The sequence below is a fragment of the Corythoichthys intestinalis genome, chromosome 20 (genome assembly GCF_030265065.1).
Source record: "Corythoichthys intestinalis isolate RoL2023-P3 chromosome 20, ASM3026506v1, whole genome shotgun sequence".
Taxonomy (NCBI): domain Eukaryota; kingdom Metazoa; phylum Chordata; class Actinopteri; order Syngnathiformes; family Syngnathidae; genus Corythoichthys; species Corythoichthys intestinalis.
In genome coordinates this window covers 35,827,187-35,844,512 of record NC_080414.1, presented here as the reverse complement: position 1 = coordinate 35,844,512, position 17,326 = coordinate 35,827,187, and the positions used below count along the sequence as shown (strand labels likewise).

The 17,326-nt window shown below is 40.1% G+C and overlaps 1 protein-coding gene across 1 annotated transcript in view; it reads left to right on the top strand.

Moving 5' to 3' along the window:
* The window catches only part of LOC130908369 (matrix metalloproteinase-16-like), a 148,414-nt gene extending 140,884 nt beyond the window's left edge, over positions 1-7,530 (top strand). The window contains exon 10 of the mRNA XM_057823737.1: positions 5,625-7,530. Coding sequence (XP_057679720.1) covers positions 5,625-5,959 — 335 coding nt within the window. The 3' untranslated portion in view covers positions 5,960-7,530. The remainder of the gene's footprint in view (positions 1-5,624) is intronic.
* The last annotated feature ends 9,796 nt before the right edge of the window (positions 7,531-17,326 follow it).

Below are 17,326 nucleotides of genomic sequence, written 5' to 3'. Positions count from 1 at the left end.
ATGACTAAGGCTAATAAGTATTTTAGTCCCAAAGACTTAGACGCAATTAAAAGGGCTCCCAAAAAACACCACTGCTTCGTCACTGCTCAAATTCAAACAAATAACATCGCTTCTCAAATGTAATCGTCCAATGCGCAGGCAGTCTTTTGGAGTGCTTGAAAGTTTTGTGCTCAATGATGAATTTACAGTTTCTATCTTTAAATAAGTGTCAAATAATATTTAGGAAGAACGCAGAATAATAACAGCAGTTGTTCAAGAACATTTTGATTATATGGTCATTATTGAAATGCTACCGCAATTCTTATTTGCCTGCTTTGAACTCCGTTAGGCATATGAACCCCGTTAGGCATATTCATCAAATTTCAAAGTAAAAGGACTTGCTTTATTGCTCTTAAAAGTCAAAATGGGTCAAAAGCCAGATTTTCACGGGATTAGTATTACCTCTGGACCTTTGGTAATTTGCCAATTACTGCCCAACCTCTGTTAATTGCTGCACATTCACAAGGGATACGCAAAGTCTGTAAATTAAATCTGTTTCACTGACATTTGTGCCGCCAAAGGGAGCCTTCTCGGGTCTTTTTTTCTGCTGACTCTGCCTGGAGGTCCACTGGGGTACTTTTGAGCGTCGCCTGCCCCCTAAGGAGACATTTTTTTAGGACATTTTCAGCTGACTTGACTGCCTGTGGAGCTAACGCCTTGAGGTCCACGGGGGTGCTTTATGTAGTCCAATATTGGGCCGTATTATCATTTGCCCCGAAAAAGCTGTCAAGACTGCTAATCATAAGGATACGGAAAGGTGCTCAATTATGTGGAAGGGATTGAAAGAGAAAAGAATACGTAAAGGTGTGCAAATACAAAAGCTAGCACTGTGATACAGACATGTGCGGAGTAGTGTTATCACCGAAAGTCTGTGCTTGGCAAATTATAGAAATTATTTGCAGAAGAATTTTGACTTTACAAATGACATACAGTGGTACATCTACTTACGAAATAATTGGTTCTGGAAGTAGTTTCATAAACTGAAAATTCCGTAAGTTCCATTGAAATGCCCTGATCCGTTCCAACTTCCAAGCCCCCCAAATTCAGAGATAAATCTTTTATTAAGCATACAAATGTGTCAACACATGTAACAAATACATGCTACAATTAGATCAGTACAGAACAGTAACTCGACTGCTAATATGCTTCTCCAGAACACAATACTAACGGACACTTTAGGGATCCCCGCACTTAAAGACTTGTAGACTCTAGTAAACCACAATTGTTCTCTTTTACTAAAGTATGTTATTAGAAACACATACTGGTCCTTCTCAAAAGATTAGCATATTGTGATAAATTTCATTATTTTCTGTAATGTACTGATAAACATTAGTCTTTCATATATTTTAGATTCATTACACACAACAGAAGTAGTTCAAGCCTTTTGTTGTTTTATTAATGATGATTTTGGCAAAAAAGTCAAGAAAAAACAAACATTCCTATCTCAAAAAATTGGCATATGAAAATGTACTCTACAGAAGCTACTAACGTCATCATCTGAATCAATGAATTAACTCAAAACACCTGCAAATGATTCCTGAGGCTTTTAAACACTCCCAGGCTGGTTCATTACTCAAAACCGCAATCATGGCCAAGACTGCCGACATGACTGCTGTCCAGAAAGCCATCATTGACACCCTCATGTAAGAGGCTAAAACACAAAGAAATTTTTGAGCGAAAAGGCTGTTCCAGAGTGCTGTATTGAGGCACCTCAGTGGGAAGTCTGTGGGAAAGAAAAAGTGTGGCAGGAAACGCTGCACAACCAGAAGAGATGACCGCACCCTGAGAAAGATTGTAGAGAAGGGCCGATTCCAGACCTTGTGGGACCTGCAGAAACAGTGCACTGAGTCTGGAGTAGAAACATCCAGACCCACCGTGCACAGGCGTGTGCTGGAAATGGGCTACGGGTGCCGCATTCCCCGGGTCAAGCCACTTTTGAATCTGAAACAGCGTCAGAAGGGCCTGACCTGGGGTACAGAGAAGTAGACTGTTGCTCAGTGGTCCAAAGAACTTTTTTCAGATGAAAGCAAATTTTGCATGTCATTCAGAAATCAAGGTGCCAGATTTTGGAGGAAGACTGGGGAGAAGGAAAAGCCAAAATACCTGAAGTCCAGTGTCAAGTACCAAAAGTCAGTGATGGTCTGGGGTGCCATGTCAGCTGCTGGTGTTGGTCTACTGTGTTTTATCAAGGGCAGGGTCAATGCAGCTAGCTATCAGGAGATTTTGGAGCACTTCATGATTCCATCTGCTGAAAAGCTTTATGGAGATGAAGATTTCATTTTTCAGCACGACCCTGGCACCTGGTCACAGTGCCAAAACCACTTGTAAATAGTTTACTGACCATGGCATTACTGTGCTCAGTTGGCCTGCCAACTCTCCTGACCTGAACCCCATAGAGCACAGGTGTCAAACCAATTCCAGAAAGGGCCAAGTGGGTGCTAGATTTTGTTCCAACCGATACCGCTCAGAGAGTTTAACCAATGAACTTTCTGCTGAAACAAGCAGCACCTGACAATGATTAACTGATTACACATGTAAAAGATCTGACTGGTACAAAGGTATCCTCTTCATTGGTTGGAAAGCAAACCTGCACCCACTTGGCCCTTTCTGGAATCAGTTTGACACCTGTGCCATAGAGAATCTGTGGGATATTGTGAAGAGGAAGTTGAGAGACAGCAGACCCAACACTGTGGATGAGCTTAAGGCCGCTATAGAAGCATCCTGGGTCTCCATAACACCTCAGCAGTGCCACAGGTTGATTGCCTCCATGCCACGCCGCATTGAAGCAGTCATTTCTGCAGAAGGATTCCCGACCAAGTATTGAGTGCATAGCTGATATAATTGATTGAAGGTTGACTTTTTTGTATTAAAAAACACTTTTTTTGTATTGGTTGGATGGAATATGCAAAATTTTTTAGGGATTTTTTGTTTTTCTTGACTTTTTTGCGAAATCATCAATATTAAAACAATAAAAGGCTTGATCAACTACTTCAGTTGTGTCCAATGAATCCCCCCCCCCCCCCCGGATTGGTCGGGGGGGGGGGGGGGCGTGGCGCCCGCTCGTCTGCGTGGGTATCGCATGTTTGATGGGGTTCGCGCATGGCTGGATGTGATTGGGCGCGTTCGGGAGGAGGACCTCGGTGCCGGAATTGGCGATGGGGCGGCCTAGAGTGGGTTGCCAACAGGCTCACACTCACAAGGGATTCACACAATTACTGGGTTCTAGATCACAGGGCTGATATGTGTACACTCCACTCCTCCCAATCACTTATGTTCTAGACCCCCTCACCCTCTCTTTACCTGGTTAACAGGCCCCCTACATGGTGTCAACCAGAAATACATTTAGCTAACGAAAGCACTATCTTATTCATAGTTAGTGTAGGCGTTCAATGTATTTCTTGTTGTTGTTTATGTGATACTGTATGTTGAATGATCACAATTGGAGAAGGTTATACTCCAATGTGACCATTTAAAAAATACTAGAGATGTCCCGATCGATCGGCATCCCGATCAATCATGTCCGATCACGTCATTTTCAAAGTAACGGAATCGGCAAAAAAATATCGGCCATGCCTTTTTTTAATATATATATATATATTTTTTATTTAAATTAAATCGTTTTCTAATTGTATTTAACGTTACAAACATAATGTTACACTCATCCAGAATCTTGAGTTTAGGCTTAAGGTAGGGTTATCAAATTTATCCGGACAACGGCTGTAATTAATTTTTTAAAAAATATATCACGTTAAAATATTTAACGCAATTAATGCATGCGCTGCACGACCCACCCACGCATTGTCGCGCTCAATCTGTAATGGCACCGTTTTACCTATATAGAGAGATAAAAGGCAGTGTAAAATGAGTAGAGTGAATTTTGGCAGCCTTTGGAGCCCTTTTTTTAATTGGCTAAAGCCTTACAATCCCTCTCCCTACGATAAGAAATATCATGGGAAGCAATGTGGGGAAGCAAGGTAGCAAATGATCTTTTGATGATGCAATGATGAACTTCTTATATTATTTCCCAATGCAGAGAAGATATATCAATTGGTAGCACTACGCACAGTCATGGTTCCACTTCCCATCATGCATTTGGGCATGGCTACAGTATCATTTACTGAAAGCTCAACAAATACACTAGATGGCAATATTTAGTCACAGTATACAAAGTCACAAGTCTTTCTATCCGTGTATCCCTCTCACAAAAAGAATGTTGATAATGTAAATGCCATCTTGAGGATTTATTGTCATAATAAACAAATACAGTACTTATGTACTGTATGTTGAATGTATATATTCGTCCGAGTTTTATTCATTTTTTTCTTAATGCATTGCCAAAATATATATGATCGGGAAAAATTATCGGGAATGATTGGAATTGAATCGGGAGAAGAAGAAAAAAAAGCAATTGGATCGGGAAATATCGGGATCGGCAGATAGTCAAACTAAAACGATCAGGATCGGATCGGGAGCAAAAAAACATGATCGGAACAACCCTTAAAAAATACATTTTAAAAAAATGAAATTAGTTGGTAACTAATTTATTTATCAATTTTAATCCATTTAATCGATTAGTTGTTGCAGCCTTATTAGCCTTATTGTAGTTTTGTTTTATGAGGCGAAGCTTTAAATCTTGTTATACTCTTTACAATGACAATAAAGGCGTTCTTTGCAGGGGTCGCGTTAACCGAATATTTTCCGTCGTTGACCGATTTTTTAAAACGGTGACGGAAAAAACTGAAGTCCATCTGTCATTTTGACAGGTTGCAATTCACACCCCAGACCACAGGGTGGCGAGTGAGCATATTAATTAGCTATTGTCTCTCTTGATGCATGACGTCGTTGGCCTTACTCTGAAAAATGTCAAGGCAACTGAGTGTCCGAAGTTTCTTCAAAAAGCCCCAAAACGACAATGGTGTTGATAAAAGAGGTGAAAAACAGGGACTGCACAAGCGGGCACGCAATTCAAGTCCATGCGCACCAGGAGGAAGGTGTAAGACTCCGTTCAGGCCACAGCAGGTGAACTGTGAACTGTTTTTTTCACTGCGGAGAAAAAGTTACATATTCATCTGCTTGATGTGTGATGGCACGGTGTGGATTCTCTGTTAAGCTTGTTCGGACAGAATATTAATTTAAAATGAATGAAAACTAAATACTATTGAATATGTTGAAGCGGTATGCAATGTTAAGAGTCTTGTTAGCTCGAATTGCTGTGTCCAGCCGCTGTAGCTCTGCTGCTCTCTGTGAACTCTCTATTCAAGCTGGAACGCGCGCGGCTCTTAAGTGTCTCTGTCACGTGACTGTGTCGCAGCCGGTAACGCGCTCGGCCAAATGGACACACAAGTACGGAAGGTGAATTATGCCAAACAAAGGGTCACCACAATGTCATTATCATCATTTAAAAAATTTAAGTGACGGGTAAAAATAGATTATGACTGGATTTTTATGACTGTCAGTCAAAATGACAGACAACGAAAAAGTCTGGCGCAACCTCTGATTCTTTGTATTCTATTTTATTCTATCAGCCACTCGTCCTCTATTCAATCCTTTTAATACATCTCTATTGTCTCTTTCCACCCTCTCAGGTTTCACATACTTCTACAAGGGGAAGGAGTACTGGAAGTTCAACAACCAATTCCTAAGAGTGGAGCCTGGCTATCCACGTTCCATCCTCAAGGACTTCATGGGTTGCGACTTGATGCCAATGGACCCGGGGCGCCCGCCCACCGGCGACGGCAACACAGACGTGGTCATCGAGCTGGACAATGAGGCAAACACGGTGAAGGCGGTTGCCATCGTCATCCCGTGCGTGCTGGCGCTGTGCCTGCTAGTGCTGGTCTATACTGTGGTACAGTTCAAGAGGAAGGGTACGCCGCGCCACATACTTTACTGCAAACGCTCCATGCAGGAATGGGTGTGATACATAAAGAGGAGAGAACAGAAGCAGATGGCGGCTGTCCATCCCTTTGTAGGATGGCGTGGACGTTTGAAACCGCAGCCTCTTTCGTTGGCCGATCTCACCTAAGAGTGGCCACTAACACACAAGGCATGACCTCGGGATAAGAGTGAAGTTGAATCTGCCTTTTTCCACTAACAAGAGGAGCAGAGGGACACTTTGTCGGGAATGTTTTCCTTAAAATGACCTTGAAACAGTTAGGAAAAAAAAGTTGAGGTCTGTTTCCTTTTTTTTGTTTGTTTGTTTTTATCTCTTGCCGGACTGCTCTTAATCACAATCAGGGGGAGGACTTTTAGCTGGACACGCTCTTCCCACAGGCAAGTCATCGTCATCTGTCATATCAGGTGTTAGGACAAAACAAAATCGGATTTCTGTGCCCAACCCACACCAAAAGATAATCACTCTTCTTGTTTTGTTTTGTTTTTTGTTTGTTTTACTTTTTCAATTTCTTTAAGGAGGTCGTCACTGTTCCCTTTAAAATGTTCCTGAGGAAGAGACCAAACTAAACCAAATAAAATCTCTCCAAAGAGAATCACTTATTTTGAGTTTTCAAATGTCATTTGATTCCTCCTCTGGATCCACGCGGTGATTTCAGCGCGGGAGCTCCGACTGTTGTGGCAGTCTGTTTGAGACACAGGGGCCAAATTATTCTGCAATATTTTAACTCGCCTTAATTATGCTTAATATTTCTTGTGCTGGGTTTTACTGTACTGTTGTGTTTCGTTCGGTTGTTTTTCTATACTGCTCTTACGTTGGTTTTATTTGTATGAGAAGCAGCTTTAAATGCTTCTTGTGATTTGGTATTTCTGGATTTTAATACGTGACCTAGAATGCTCAGCACTGGCTTGCTGAGCTCTTCTGGACAATAAAGTCCACTTGTATTCAGAGTAATGTTATTATATGTAGGAGGTTCCTGGAGTAAAGCCACTATTTTGTGTTTTATATTTGTTGACGGTAAAGGTTCATCATTTTCCTGTGGCAGATTTCTGGCGACTTGAACATTTTAAGATTTGTTGTTTGTTTTGTCATTCTGTCCAGTAGTCCCATTTTTTCGATAGTGTTTTTTCTGAATGGATTTTTTTTCCTCTCAAAAAAAATCTGTCAACTGCCTTTTTTTGCAAGATCTTACACATCCCAGAATGACGTCATCGTTCAGAGGACCTCAAAAATCAAGCTCAGTGCCTGTGTCAGCATGCATGCAAGCTTTTACAACCACACATCTGCTCAACGTGGCTTTGTTCTCCTTTAAAAGCTAGGAGGCCTTTTTTGTTGTTGTTTTATTTATCTTTTTTTTAAGTATACCACCATACAGGTACAGGTGAATCAAAGACCCACATCCAATTGGGTCGAATAGGTACATCGGGCAATCGATACAGTTGGTCAGCATTTTAATGTCTTCTCTGAATGTCTGTTTTCATGATTGCATTGTCTTACTTTCTTTTCAGGTAAAAGCAATTGAAACATCTCACATTTTTTTGTTTAAAACTTTGGGACAATAGAGACAAATGTTCTGACAGAATGAATAAATTGATCAAACCATGATTAAAGTTGCCTTGGAACTGTTCTTTATATTTTCCATGTGACTATTACAATAGTATGAAAAAGTAACTGAACCTTTTGGAATTTCTCACACTTCTGCATAAAATCACAATTTAATGTGATCTGATCTTTGTCAAAACCACACAGATGAAAAAACAGTGTTTTAACTAAAACCAGCCAAACATTTGTAAGGTTTCATATTTTAGTGAGGATAGTATGCAGTGACAGATGGGGGACAAAAGGTAAGTGAATCATCACATTTAATTTATAAAAACATGATTTTTGTCAAGATGTTAACATAGAAGTTTGTATTGAAAAAGTAATTACAAATCTGGAAAGTGCTCATCGTGACCTTTAATTTGAAGTGTGACTTGCTTCAAGTGATTTTTTTGGGTTTGGTGTTGGTAAATTGATTCCACTGCTTTAACTCATTTGCTTCCATTAAACTAAAGTGGTATGAAAAAGTATCTGAACATTTTGGATTTTTTCGCATCACCATCAAATGTGATCTGATCTTTGTCAAAATCACACAGATGAAAAAACTGTCTGCTTTAACTCAAACCACTCAAACATTTATAGGTTTTTTATATTGTAATGAGGATAGCATGCAAACAAAGACAGAAGGGGGGAAAATAAGTATTTGAACCATCACAACTTAATATTTTGTGCCCCCCCCCTTTGGCAGTAATAACTTCGACCAGACGCTTCCTGTAGCTGCAGATCAGCCTGGCACATCGATCAGGACTAATATTGGCCCATTCTTCTCTACAAAACTGCTGTTGTTCAGTCAGATTCCTGTGATGTCTGTGTCTGGCATGAATCGCTGTTTTTAGGGTATGCCACAGTATCTCAATGGGGTTCAAGTCTGTACTTGGACTTAGCCACTCCAGAACGTGTATTTTGTTCTTCTAAAACCGTTCGGAAGTTGTTTTGTATCATTGTCTTGTTGCAGCATTCATCCTCTTTTTAGCTTTAACTGTCTGACAGACAGCCTCAGGTTTTCCAGCAAAACTTTTGAATTCATTCTTCCAATAATGATTGCAAGTTGTCCAGGCCCTGAGGCAGCAAAACAGCCCCAAATCATGACGCTACCTCCACCATGCTTCACAGTGGGGATGAGGTGTCGATGTTGGTGAGCTGTTCCATTTTTCCTCCACACATAACAATTCAAATTTGGTTTCATCAGTCCACAAAATATTTGGCAAAACTTGAGTGGCGTGTCCAAGTGCCTTTTTGCGAACATTAAACGAGTAACAATGTTTTTTTTAGACAGCAGTGGCTTTTCGTGGAGTCCTCCAATACATACCATTCTTGGCCGTAGTTTTACATATAGTTGATGTGTGCACATAGATATTGGACTGTGCCAGTGATTTGTGCAAGTCTTTAGCAGACACTCTACGGTTCTTTTTTTTAATCTCTGAGTATTCTGCGCTGAACTCATGGCATCATCTTTGGTAAACGGCCACTCCTTGGGAGAGAAGCAACAGTGCCAAACTCGCGCCATTTGTAGACAACTTCTCTCACTGTCGATTGATGAACATCCAGACTTTTGGAGAGGGTTTTGTATTCTTTCCCAGCTTTATACAAATCAACAATCCTTGATCGCAGGTCTTCAGACAGCTCTTCTGACCGAGCCATGATGCACATCAGACAATGTTTCTCATCAAGATATTTCTGACCAGGTGCATGTTTTGTAGTGGGCAGGGCAGCTCTAAACCACTAATCAGTGACTGGGCACACACACCTGACCTAAATTGTTTGGTAAAAATTGGTTTCAATTGCTTTTTAAGTTCCCCTTTGGCAGAGGGTTCCCTAACTTATTTTTCCCCCTTCTGTCATATTTTGAATGCTATCCTCATTAAAATAAGAAAACCTATAAATGTTTGGGTGGGTTTAGTTAAAGCAGACATTATTTTTACATCCGTGTGATTTTGACAAAGTTCAGATCACATTTGATGGTGATTTTATGCAGAAATGTGAGAAAGGTTCAGATACATTTTTATACCACTGTACATGATTACACTAATGGATGTCAAGCTCATTTTGGTTCATGGGCTACATTTGTGTGGCATTTCAAGCTCATTTGGTCTAATGGACTAGTTTATTTTTGGAAAAAAAGTTAGTTTACCGGATGTCATTGAGGGCACATGACATCCAATCGATTTTGACTGGGAGAGGCTGAATGAACAAACCGATTGGACGTCAAGCGCCATGCCGTCGATGGCAATGTAAGATGAGCATTCACCGCCAGTCATCCCAGTATCAGTGCATTGGATATCTGCCATTTTTCAATGGCAAGTTAATTTTGTCACTTCCACGTAATTTTAAAGCGGAAGTTCACAATTTTTGACCGGGTCGGTACAGAGCCCTTTTTTTTTTTAGGTTGAGAGTTGTTTTATGTCCATATCTATAACGAATTCAGGGATTTAAGCATTTATTCTCAAGCTTTTTAACGTAAAAAGCTCTTTGTGGTGATAAGGCGGCGCCACAGCGGCTTAAAGACTAGCATCATACTTCGACATATTTACGTAAAATAAATGGTAACTGCCGGTTTTTTTTTTTTTTGCTTTTAACTAAGAATCGAGACTGTTTTAAGTCCATATTTATAAAGAATTCAGGGATTTAAGCATTTATTCACAAGAATTTTCAACAGAAAAAGCTCTTTGGTGTGATAAGGCGACGCCACAGTGAGTTAAAGACGAGCCGCAAATTCGACATATTTACGTAAAATAAATGCTAACTGCCCATTTTTTTACTTTTAATCAAGAATCGAGACTGTTTTACGTCCATATCTATAAAGAATTCAGGGATTTTAGAATTTATTCACAAGAATATCAACGTAAAAGCTCTGTGGTAATAACGCGGTGCCACAGTGGCTTAAAGACTAGCAGCACGTTCGACATATTTACGTAAAATAAATGCCAACTGCCCGTTTTTTTGCTTTTAACCAAGAATGGAGACTGTTTTTTGACCATATGTATAAATATTTCAGGGATTTAAGCATTTATTTACAAGAATTGCAACGTAAAAAGGTCTTCGTGTTGATAAGGCGGCGCCACAGTGGCTTAAAGACTAGCATCATACTTTTACATATTTACGTAAAAGAAATGCTAACTGCCCGTTTTTTTGTTGTTGTTGTTGCTTTTAACCAAGAATCGAGACTTTTAAGTCCATATCTATAAAGAATTCAGGGATTTAAGCATTTATTCACAAGAATTTTCAACAGAAAAAGCTCTTTGGTGTGATAAGGCGACGCCACAGTGGCTTAAAGACGAGCAGCACATTCGACATATTTACGTAAAATAAATGCTAACTGCCCATTTTTTTTTGCTTTTAACCAAGAATCGAGACTGTTTTACGTCCATATCTATAAAGAATTCAGGGATTTAAGAATTTATTCACAAGAATATCAACGTAAAAGCTCTGTGGTGATAACGCGGTGCCACAGTGGCTTAAAGACTAGCAGCACATTCGACATATTTACGTAAAATAGATGCTAACTGCCCATTTTTTTTGCTTTTAACCAAGAATTGAGACTGTTTTACGTCCATTTCTATATAAAATCAGGGATTTAAGCATTTATTCACAAGAATTCACACGTTAATATCTCTTTGTGTTGATAAGGTGCCACTACAGTGGCTTATAGACTAGCAGCACATTTGACATATTTACGTAAAATAGATGCTAAATGCACGTTTTTTTTGCTTTTAACCAAGAATCGAGACTGTTTTACATCCATGTCTATAAAGAATTCAGGGATTTAAGCGTTTATACAAAACAATTTTCAACGTAAAAAGCTCTCTGTGGTGATAAGGCGGCGCCACAGTGGCTTAAAGGCTAGCAGCACGTTCGACATATTTACGTAAAATAAATGCTGACTTCCTGTTTTTTTTTTTCTTCTTTTAACCAAGAATCGAGACTGTTTTACATCCACATCTATAAAAAATCATGGATTTAATTAAGCATTTATTCACAAGAATTTTCAACAGAAAAAGCTCTTTGGTGTGATAAGGCGACACCACAGTGGCTTAAAGACGAGCCGCACATTCGACATATTTACGTAAAATAGATGCTAACTGCACGTTTTTTTTTTTTTTTCCTTTTAACCAAGAATTGAGACTGTTTTACATCCATGTCTATAAAGAATTCAGGGATTTAAGCGTTTATACACAACAATTTTCAACGTAAAAAGCTCTCTGTGGTGATAAGGCGGCGCCACAGTGGCTTAAAGACTAGCAGCACGTTCGGCATATTTACGTAAAGTAATGCTGACTTCCTGTTTTTTTTTTTTTTTTTTTTTTTTTGCTTTTAACTAAGAATCGAGACTGTTTTTGTCCATATCTATAATGAATTCAGGGATTTAATCATTTACTCACAAGAATTTCAACGTAAAAAGCTCTTTGTAGTGATAAGGCGGCGCCACAGTGGCTTAAAGACGAGCCGCACATTCGACATATTTGCGTAAAATAAGTGGTATTTTGAATTTTCAACGTACAAAGCTCTTTGTCTGTGTTTCCACTCGGTCAGCTTTGACGGAGATAGGCCTCATATGAATTGGCCCCGCGCCCTGTTAATACATTTTGAAGTCTATGATCTCACTCCTGATTTTACTACAACTATTTGGTGTGGAATTCAAAACTCATCTCGGTTTTTTTCTGTCACGTCAGGTTTCTAACACTGCAAGTCCCAGGGTTTTTTTGGGGGGGGGGCTATAAAGAAATATCAGAAAGGCGTCAATGACCCCGATACCAAACTGACTACTGGGCTTTGTCAAACAATAGAATAGAATAGAATAGAATAGAATAGAATAGAATAGAATAGAATAGAATAGAATAGAATAGAATAGAATAGCCCTTTATTGTCATTATAAGGTAGTACAATGCAATTGTGGAGCATCTCCCCTTACATTGCAGAACAAGTAAAAAAATGTCGAGTGGCTTAAAAGAATAAAGTATCAAATCTAAATTAGTATAAAATATGTATGAGGTAGTCCTATGTTCAGGCAGTGCCACTCAAACAAGCAATCAAGCAGGCCACCCCCCTACACACTCTTGTGGAGTCGCTGCCTAGGTGGGGGGGTGGGGGGTTCAATCTGGATAGTTGCAATTTGGCATCTTGAATAAACGAGAGACGGGTGGACTTCTTGGTGGGTCTTGCAAAGGAATTGGCTCACTCTCATGTGCGCGCAAAGAAGGCGCAGGAAGAAAAAGTGCTTCGGCAACAACCTCCAATACCTCGCCCCGGGAAAAAGGCAAAGTGTCATATGTCACCACATAAAAAATGTTTTGTTTTTTTATTACACCGTCCCTTGTATAGGCAAACTGCAGCTTTTGGAATATGTAAAAAGGTTGTCCGCCCGATTGCCTGCCTGGGTGGTCCACTGTCCAACAAAGCCAAGGCAGCCCACACACTTAAGATGCTAATTGGAGAAATCCAACCATGGAGTTTCATGAGTGGGAATGGGAATGACTAATGAGGACCACAGTGCTCACAAAAAATATGCTGAATAGGGTCAGATGATCCATCTCTGGTTACAAAAGTGATTTGTATCAACTGATCCAGGTAGTTTTAGTGTTAAACTATAGGACAAAGCAACCAGTAAAACAGACATTCACACATATACTCTATGAAACATGTTCAATAAACTTCATGCGACAGAAACAGAAAATCCCAGACAAGCAGGTGTTTCTTGTAGATGTACTCTACAGTCCCTGACAAAAGTCTTGTCGCTTATCCATTTTGTAGAAACAATTGCTAATAACCTGACTTTTAATTATTCAATTGGTTTCAGAAATGGCTCATTTGAAAGCTAAGACCCTTGCTAATGATGTTGAATGTACAAAAATAGATTTGCTTCACTGAAATAAAGAGTTCACTGTTTTGTGGCAAAAGGTGGATTTTTCAGATGAATCTTCCATTGAATTACACCACAGTCGCCGCAAATATTGCAGGAGACCTACTGAAGCCTGCATGGATCTGAGATTCACTCAGAAAACTGTGAGGTTTGGTAGTGGCAAAATCATGGTCTGGGGTTCCATCCAGTATGGAGGTGTGCGAGAGATCTGCAGGGTGCAAGGCAACATAAATAGTCTGAAATATCAACAAATCTTAGCTGCCTCTTACATTCCTAACCATAAAAATGGACAAATTCTGCAGCAGGATGGTGCTCCATCGCATACTTCAATCTCTACCTCAAAGTTCCTCAAAGCAAGGAAGATCAAGATCCTCCAGGACTGGCCAGCCCAGTCACCAGACATGAACAGGATGAAAGAGGAAGCATGGAAGATGAAACCCAAGAATGTTGATGAACTCTGGGAGGCATGCAAGACTGCTTTCTTTGATGTTCCTGATGACTTCATCCATAAATTGTATGAATCCTTGCCGAACCGCATGGATGCAGTCCTTCAAGCCCATTGAAGTCATACAAAATTTTAAATTTAGATCTCACAGCACCACTACTTAATTAGCTTATGTTATGTAACATATTTTTGAATTTGAAGTACATTTTATGTTCAATTTTCACACTACTTGCTGTAGGCGACAAAACTTTTGTCTTGCCAAAATTTGACCTTTATGTCTTCATTAAATGAAAAATCTTTTTTTCAGTGAAACAAATATATTTTTGTACATTCAACATCATTTGGGCGGGTCTTAGCTTTCATATGAGCCATTTCAGAAACCAATTGTATAATTTAAAGTCAGGTTATTAGCAATTGTTTTTACAAAATGGATAAGTGACAAGACTTTTGCCAGGGACTGTATTCTTACATGATGGTTTATCTCTAAGCTAATAACCTACTTTACTGTGCATCTACGTGTGTTGCAATCTGGCCAAATGTGTGTTTAGTATGACACAAGACCAGCTGCTAGCGCTGACTTACATTTGCCAGACATGTTGTTCCATGTTGCTATTTTTGTCCGACCTCCTGCTCTTCCTCCTGTCGATAGAAATTGAGTGATTACATCAGCAATTGAAGGAATATATTTTCATTCAACCTAAACCCTTCAGGCACCCTGCTTAACGGCCCTTTCTTAGGTTAAAGACCATTTATCCTGGTAGTGGTTATTAGCCTCGGTCTGAGCAGCACCTCAGAGAGTCTGGTTAAAGGTTACCTAGGGTCAAGCTGTCGCCCTGGCCGGGAAGAAAGGAGAAAATAAACAACAAGGAAAGTTGAATGTTTTTCTACGAGCACTGTCAATAGATGGGGAAACTGCTACATTGTTATTCTTCATGTTTAACACTGTCATGTCACTTCTTACCAATGCTTTTTTTTTCTTCTAATTTACATCATTGAGTAAGACTACTTTCTCTGTTCTCTCTGTTTTCCTCAGTCAGTAAGTGATTTTCTCCCATCTCTATTAGTTAGTTGACCAAAACAAGTAATGCAATGGAGCGAGGAAAGTACATCCTGGAATGGCGAACCCCCTCTACATGACTCTGCTGTAATGACGTCACATGATGCATCGATGGATGCTCGCATGGGATTTCCAGTCAAAAACTTTCCTCCATCAGGAAAAGAAAAACTCTTGAAAAAGAAACTGCAAGTTACATCCTGGTGGTATCAGAACACTTCCTGTTGATTTCAGGACTTTTGGGTGAGGGATCAGCCCAGAACTACACGGCAGGACATGGTCAATGACCTGAAGAGAGCTGGAACCACAGTCTCAAAGAAAACCATCGGAAACACATTACGCCGTCATGGATTAAAATCCTACAGCACACGCAAGGTCCCGCTGCTGAAGCCAGTGCATGTCCAGACACGTCTGAAGTTTGCCACTGACCATCTGGATGATCCAGAGGAGCAATGCGAGAAGGTCATGTGGTCGGATGAGACCAAAATTGTACTTTTTGGTCTAAACTCGGCTCATCGTGTTTGGAGGAAAAAGAAGAATGAGTACAACCCCAAGAACACCATCCCAACCGTGAAACATGGAGGAGGAAACTTCATTTTTTGAGGCTGCTTCTCTACCTCCTTCTTTCAGTGAGAGCCCTGAAGATGGGTCGTGGCTGGGTCTTCCAGCATGACAACGACCCAAAGCACACAGCCAAGGCAACTAAAAAGTGGCTCCGTAAGAAGCAACTTAAGGTCCTGGAGTGGCCTAGCCAGTCACCAGATCTGAACTGGATAGAAAATCTATGGAGGGTGCTGAAAGTCCGTGTTGCCCGGCAGCAGCCCCAAAACCTGAAGGCTCTGGAGAAGATCTGCATGGAGGAGTGGGCCAAAATCCCTGCTGCAGTGTGTTCAAACCTTTTCAAGGACTATAGGAAATGTTTGGTATCTGTAATAGCAAACAAAGGTTTCTGTACCAAATATTAAGTTCGATTTTTGTGATGTATCAAATACTTATTTCATGCAATTAAATGCAAATTTATTATTTAAAAATCATACAAAGGGATTTTCTGTTTTTTTGTATTAGATACTGTCGCTCACAGTTGAAGAGAACTTATGATACAAATTAGAGACCCCTACATGCTTTGCAAGTGGGAAAACCAGCAAAATCGGCAGTGTATCAAATACTTGTTCTCCCCACTGTATAAATACTGATACACTGGTGCATACACACTCACACACAACTTCCCCCCCTCCAGTCTGCCACCGCCTTTTTGACCCCCCCCTTTACTCCAGCCATGACTGGTAGTTCTTTTTTTTCGTACAAAAAATTCCCTGCACATCGTCGTGTCATATCCCTGCTATGTTGCATGATATATGTGTGTACTGTCACTTCTGTAACTGCTCTACTTGTAACTTCCTCTGCAATTTCTGAAGAAGAGAGAGAAGTTGGCGGCGCGGAACGTCTGCAGTGGCCCAATGCTCACTCATCGAACGGAATTTCGTTGTCATCTGTCATTTGATGAGAGCTGGTGTCAATGACAAATAAATCTCTGAATCTGACCTCTGTAATTGTAAACAAAGGCTTCTGCACTAAATGTTAGCACTGCTTTTCTCAGGGGTACAAATACTTGAAAAATCATACAATGTGAGTTCCGTTTTTTTATTTTATTTTAGATTAAGTCTCTAAAAGTGGAAATGCATCTATGATTGAAATTTCAGACCGCTACCTATTTTCTAAGTGGGTGAACTTGCAAAATGACAAGGGGTGCAGATACTTCTGCTCCTCACTGTAAATGCTGTTCCTTTCTTACGTTCATCGGTTAAGAGCCCTGGCACAATATTGGTTCCCTTGAAAAAAGTGGCCATTGAAACACTGCACTTTCCATGTGGAATGAGACTGAGTGAACAAATAAATGAGGCCTCTAAGCAGTCCTCTCCTAATGGTTTAGTACAATGATCTGCGGGACTTGAATACGCAAGAAAATGTGTTTCTAATTCATTCCCAAATGGTTTTTCAGCAGCCGTTCACCTTCTTGCTCAAAAATGTCAACGCGTATAAAAACATACCGAAGGCTTACGGTACATTCCAGACACATTTTGCGTTTGTTGAAAGTATTTTTTTGCACTAACAGTCATACATTTCTCTTCTATTTCTCCAATTGGTGACACTTTGTTTAGCCTTCCTGCCATGTTTTGACTGAAAGCTTTCTCGTTTCACGTCTCCAGCTGTCTCCTGCAGAGCTGTTATGTGGGCTTTGTTCACGCCATCAGCGGTCTGGCACTGATGAATCCAGACACAAAGTAACAGCAGTTTAATGCAAAACAGAACCAAATGAATTCAATTAAAAAAAAGTTCTTCAAAGCCTGCTGGCTCCCGGCGAACATGTTTTGACAATCTCCAATCAGGATGACAAAGTTAGCGGCGCAATGATTTATTTTACTACCTGGATGAATGAAA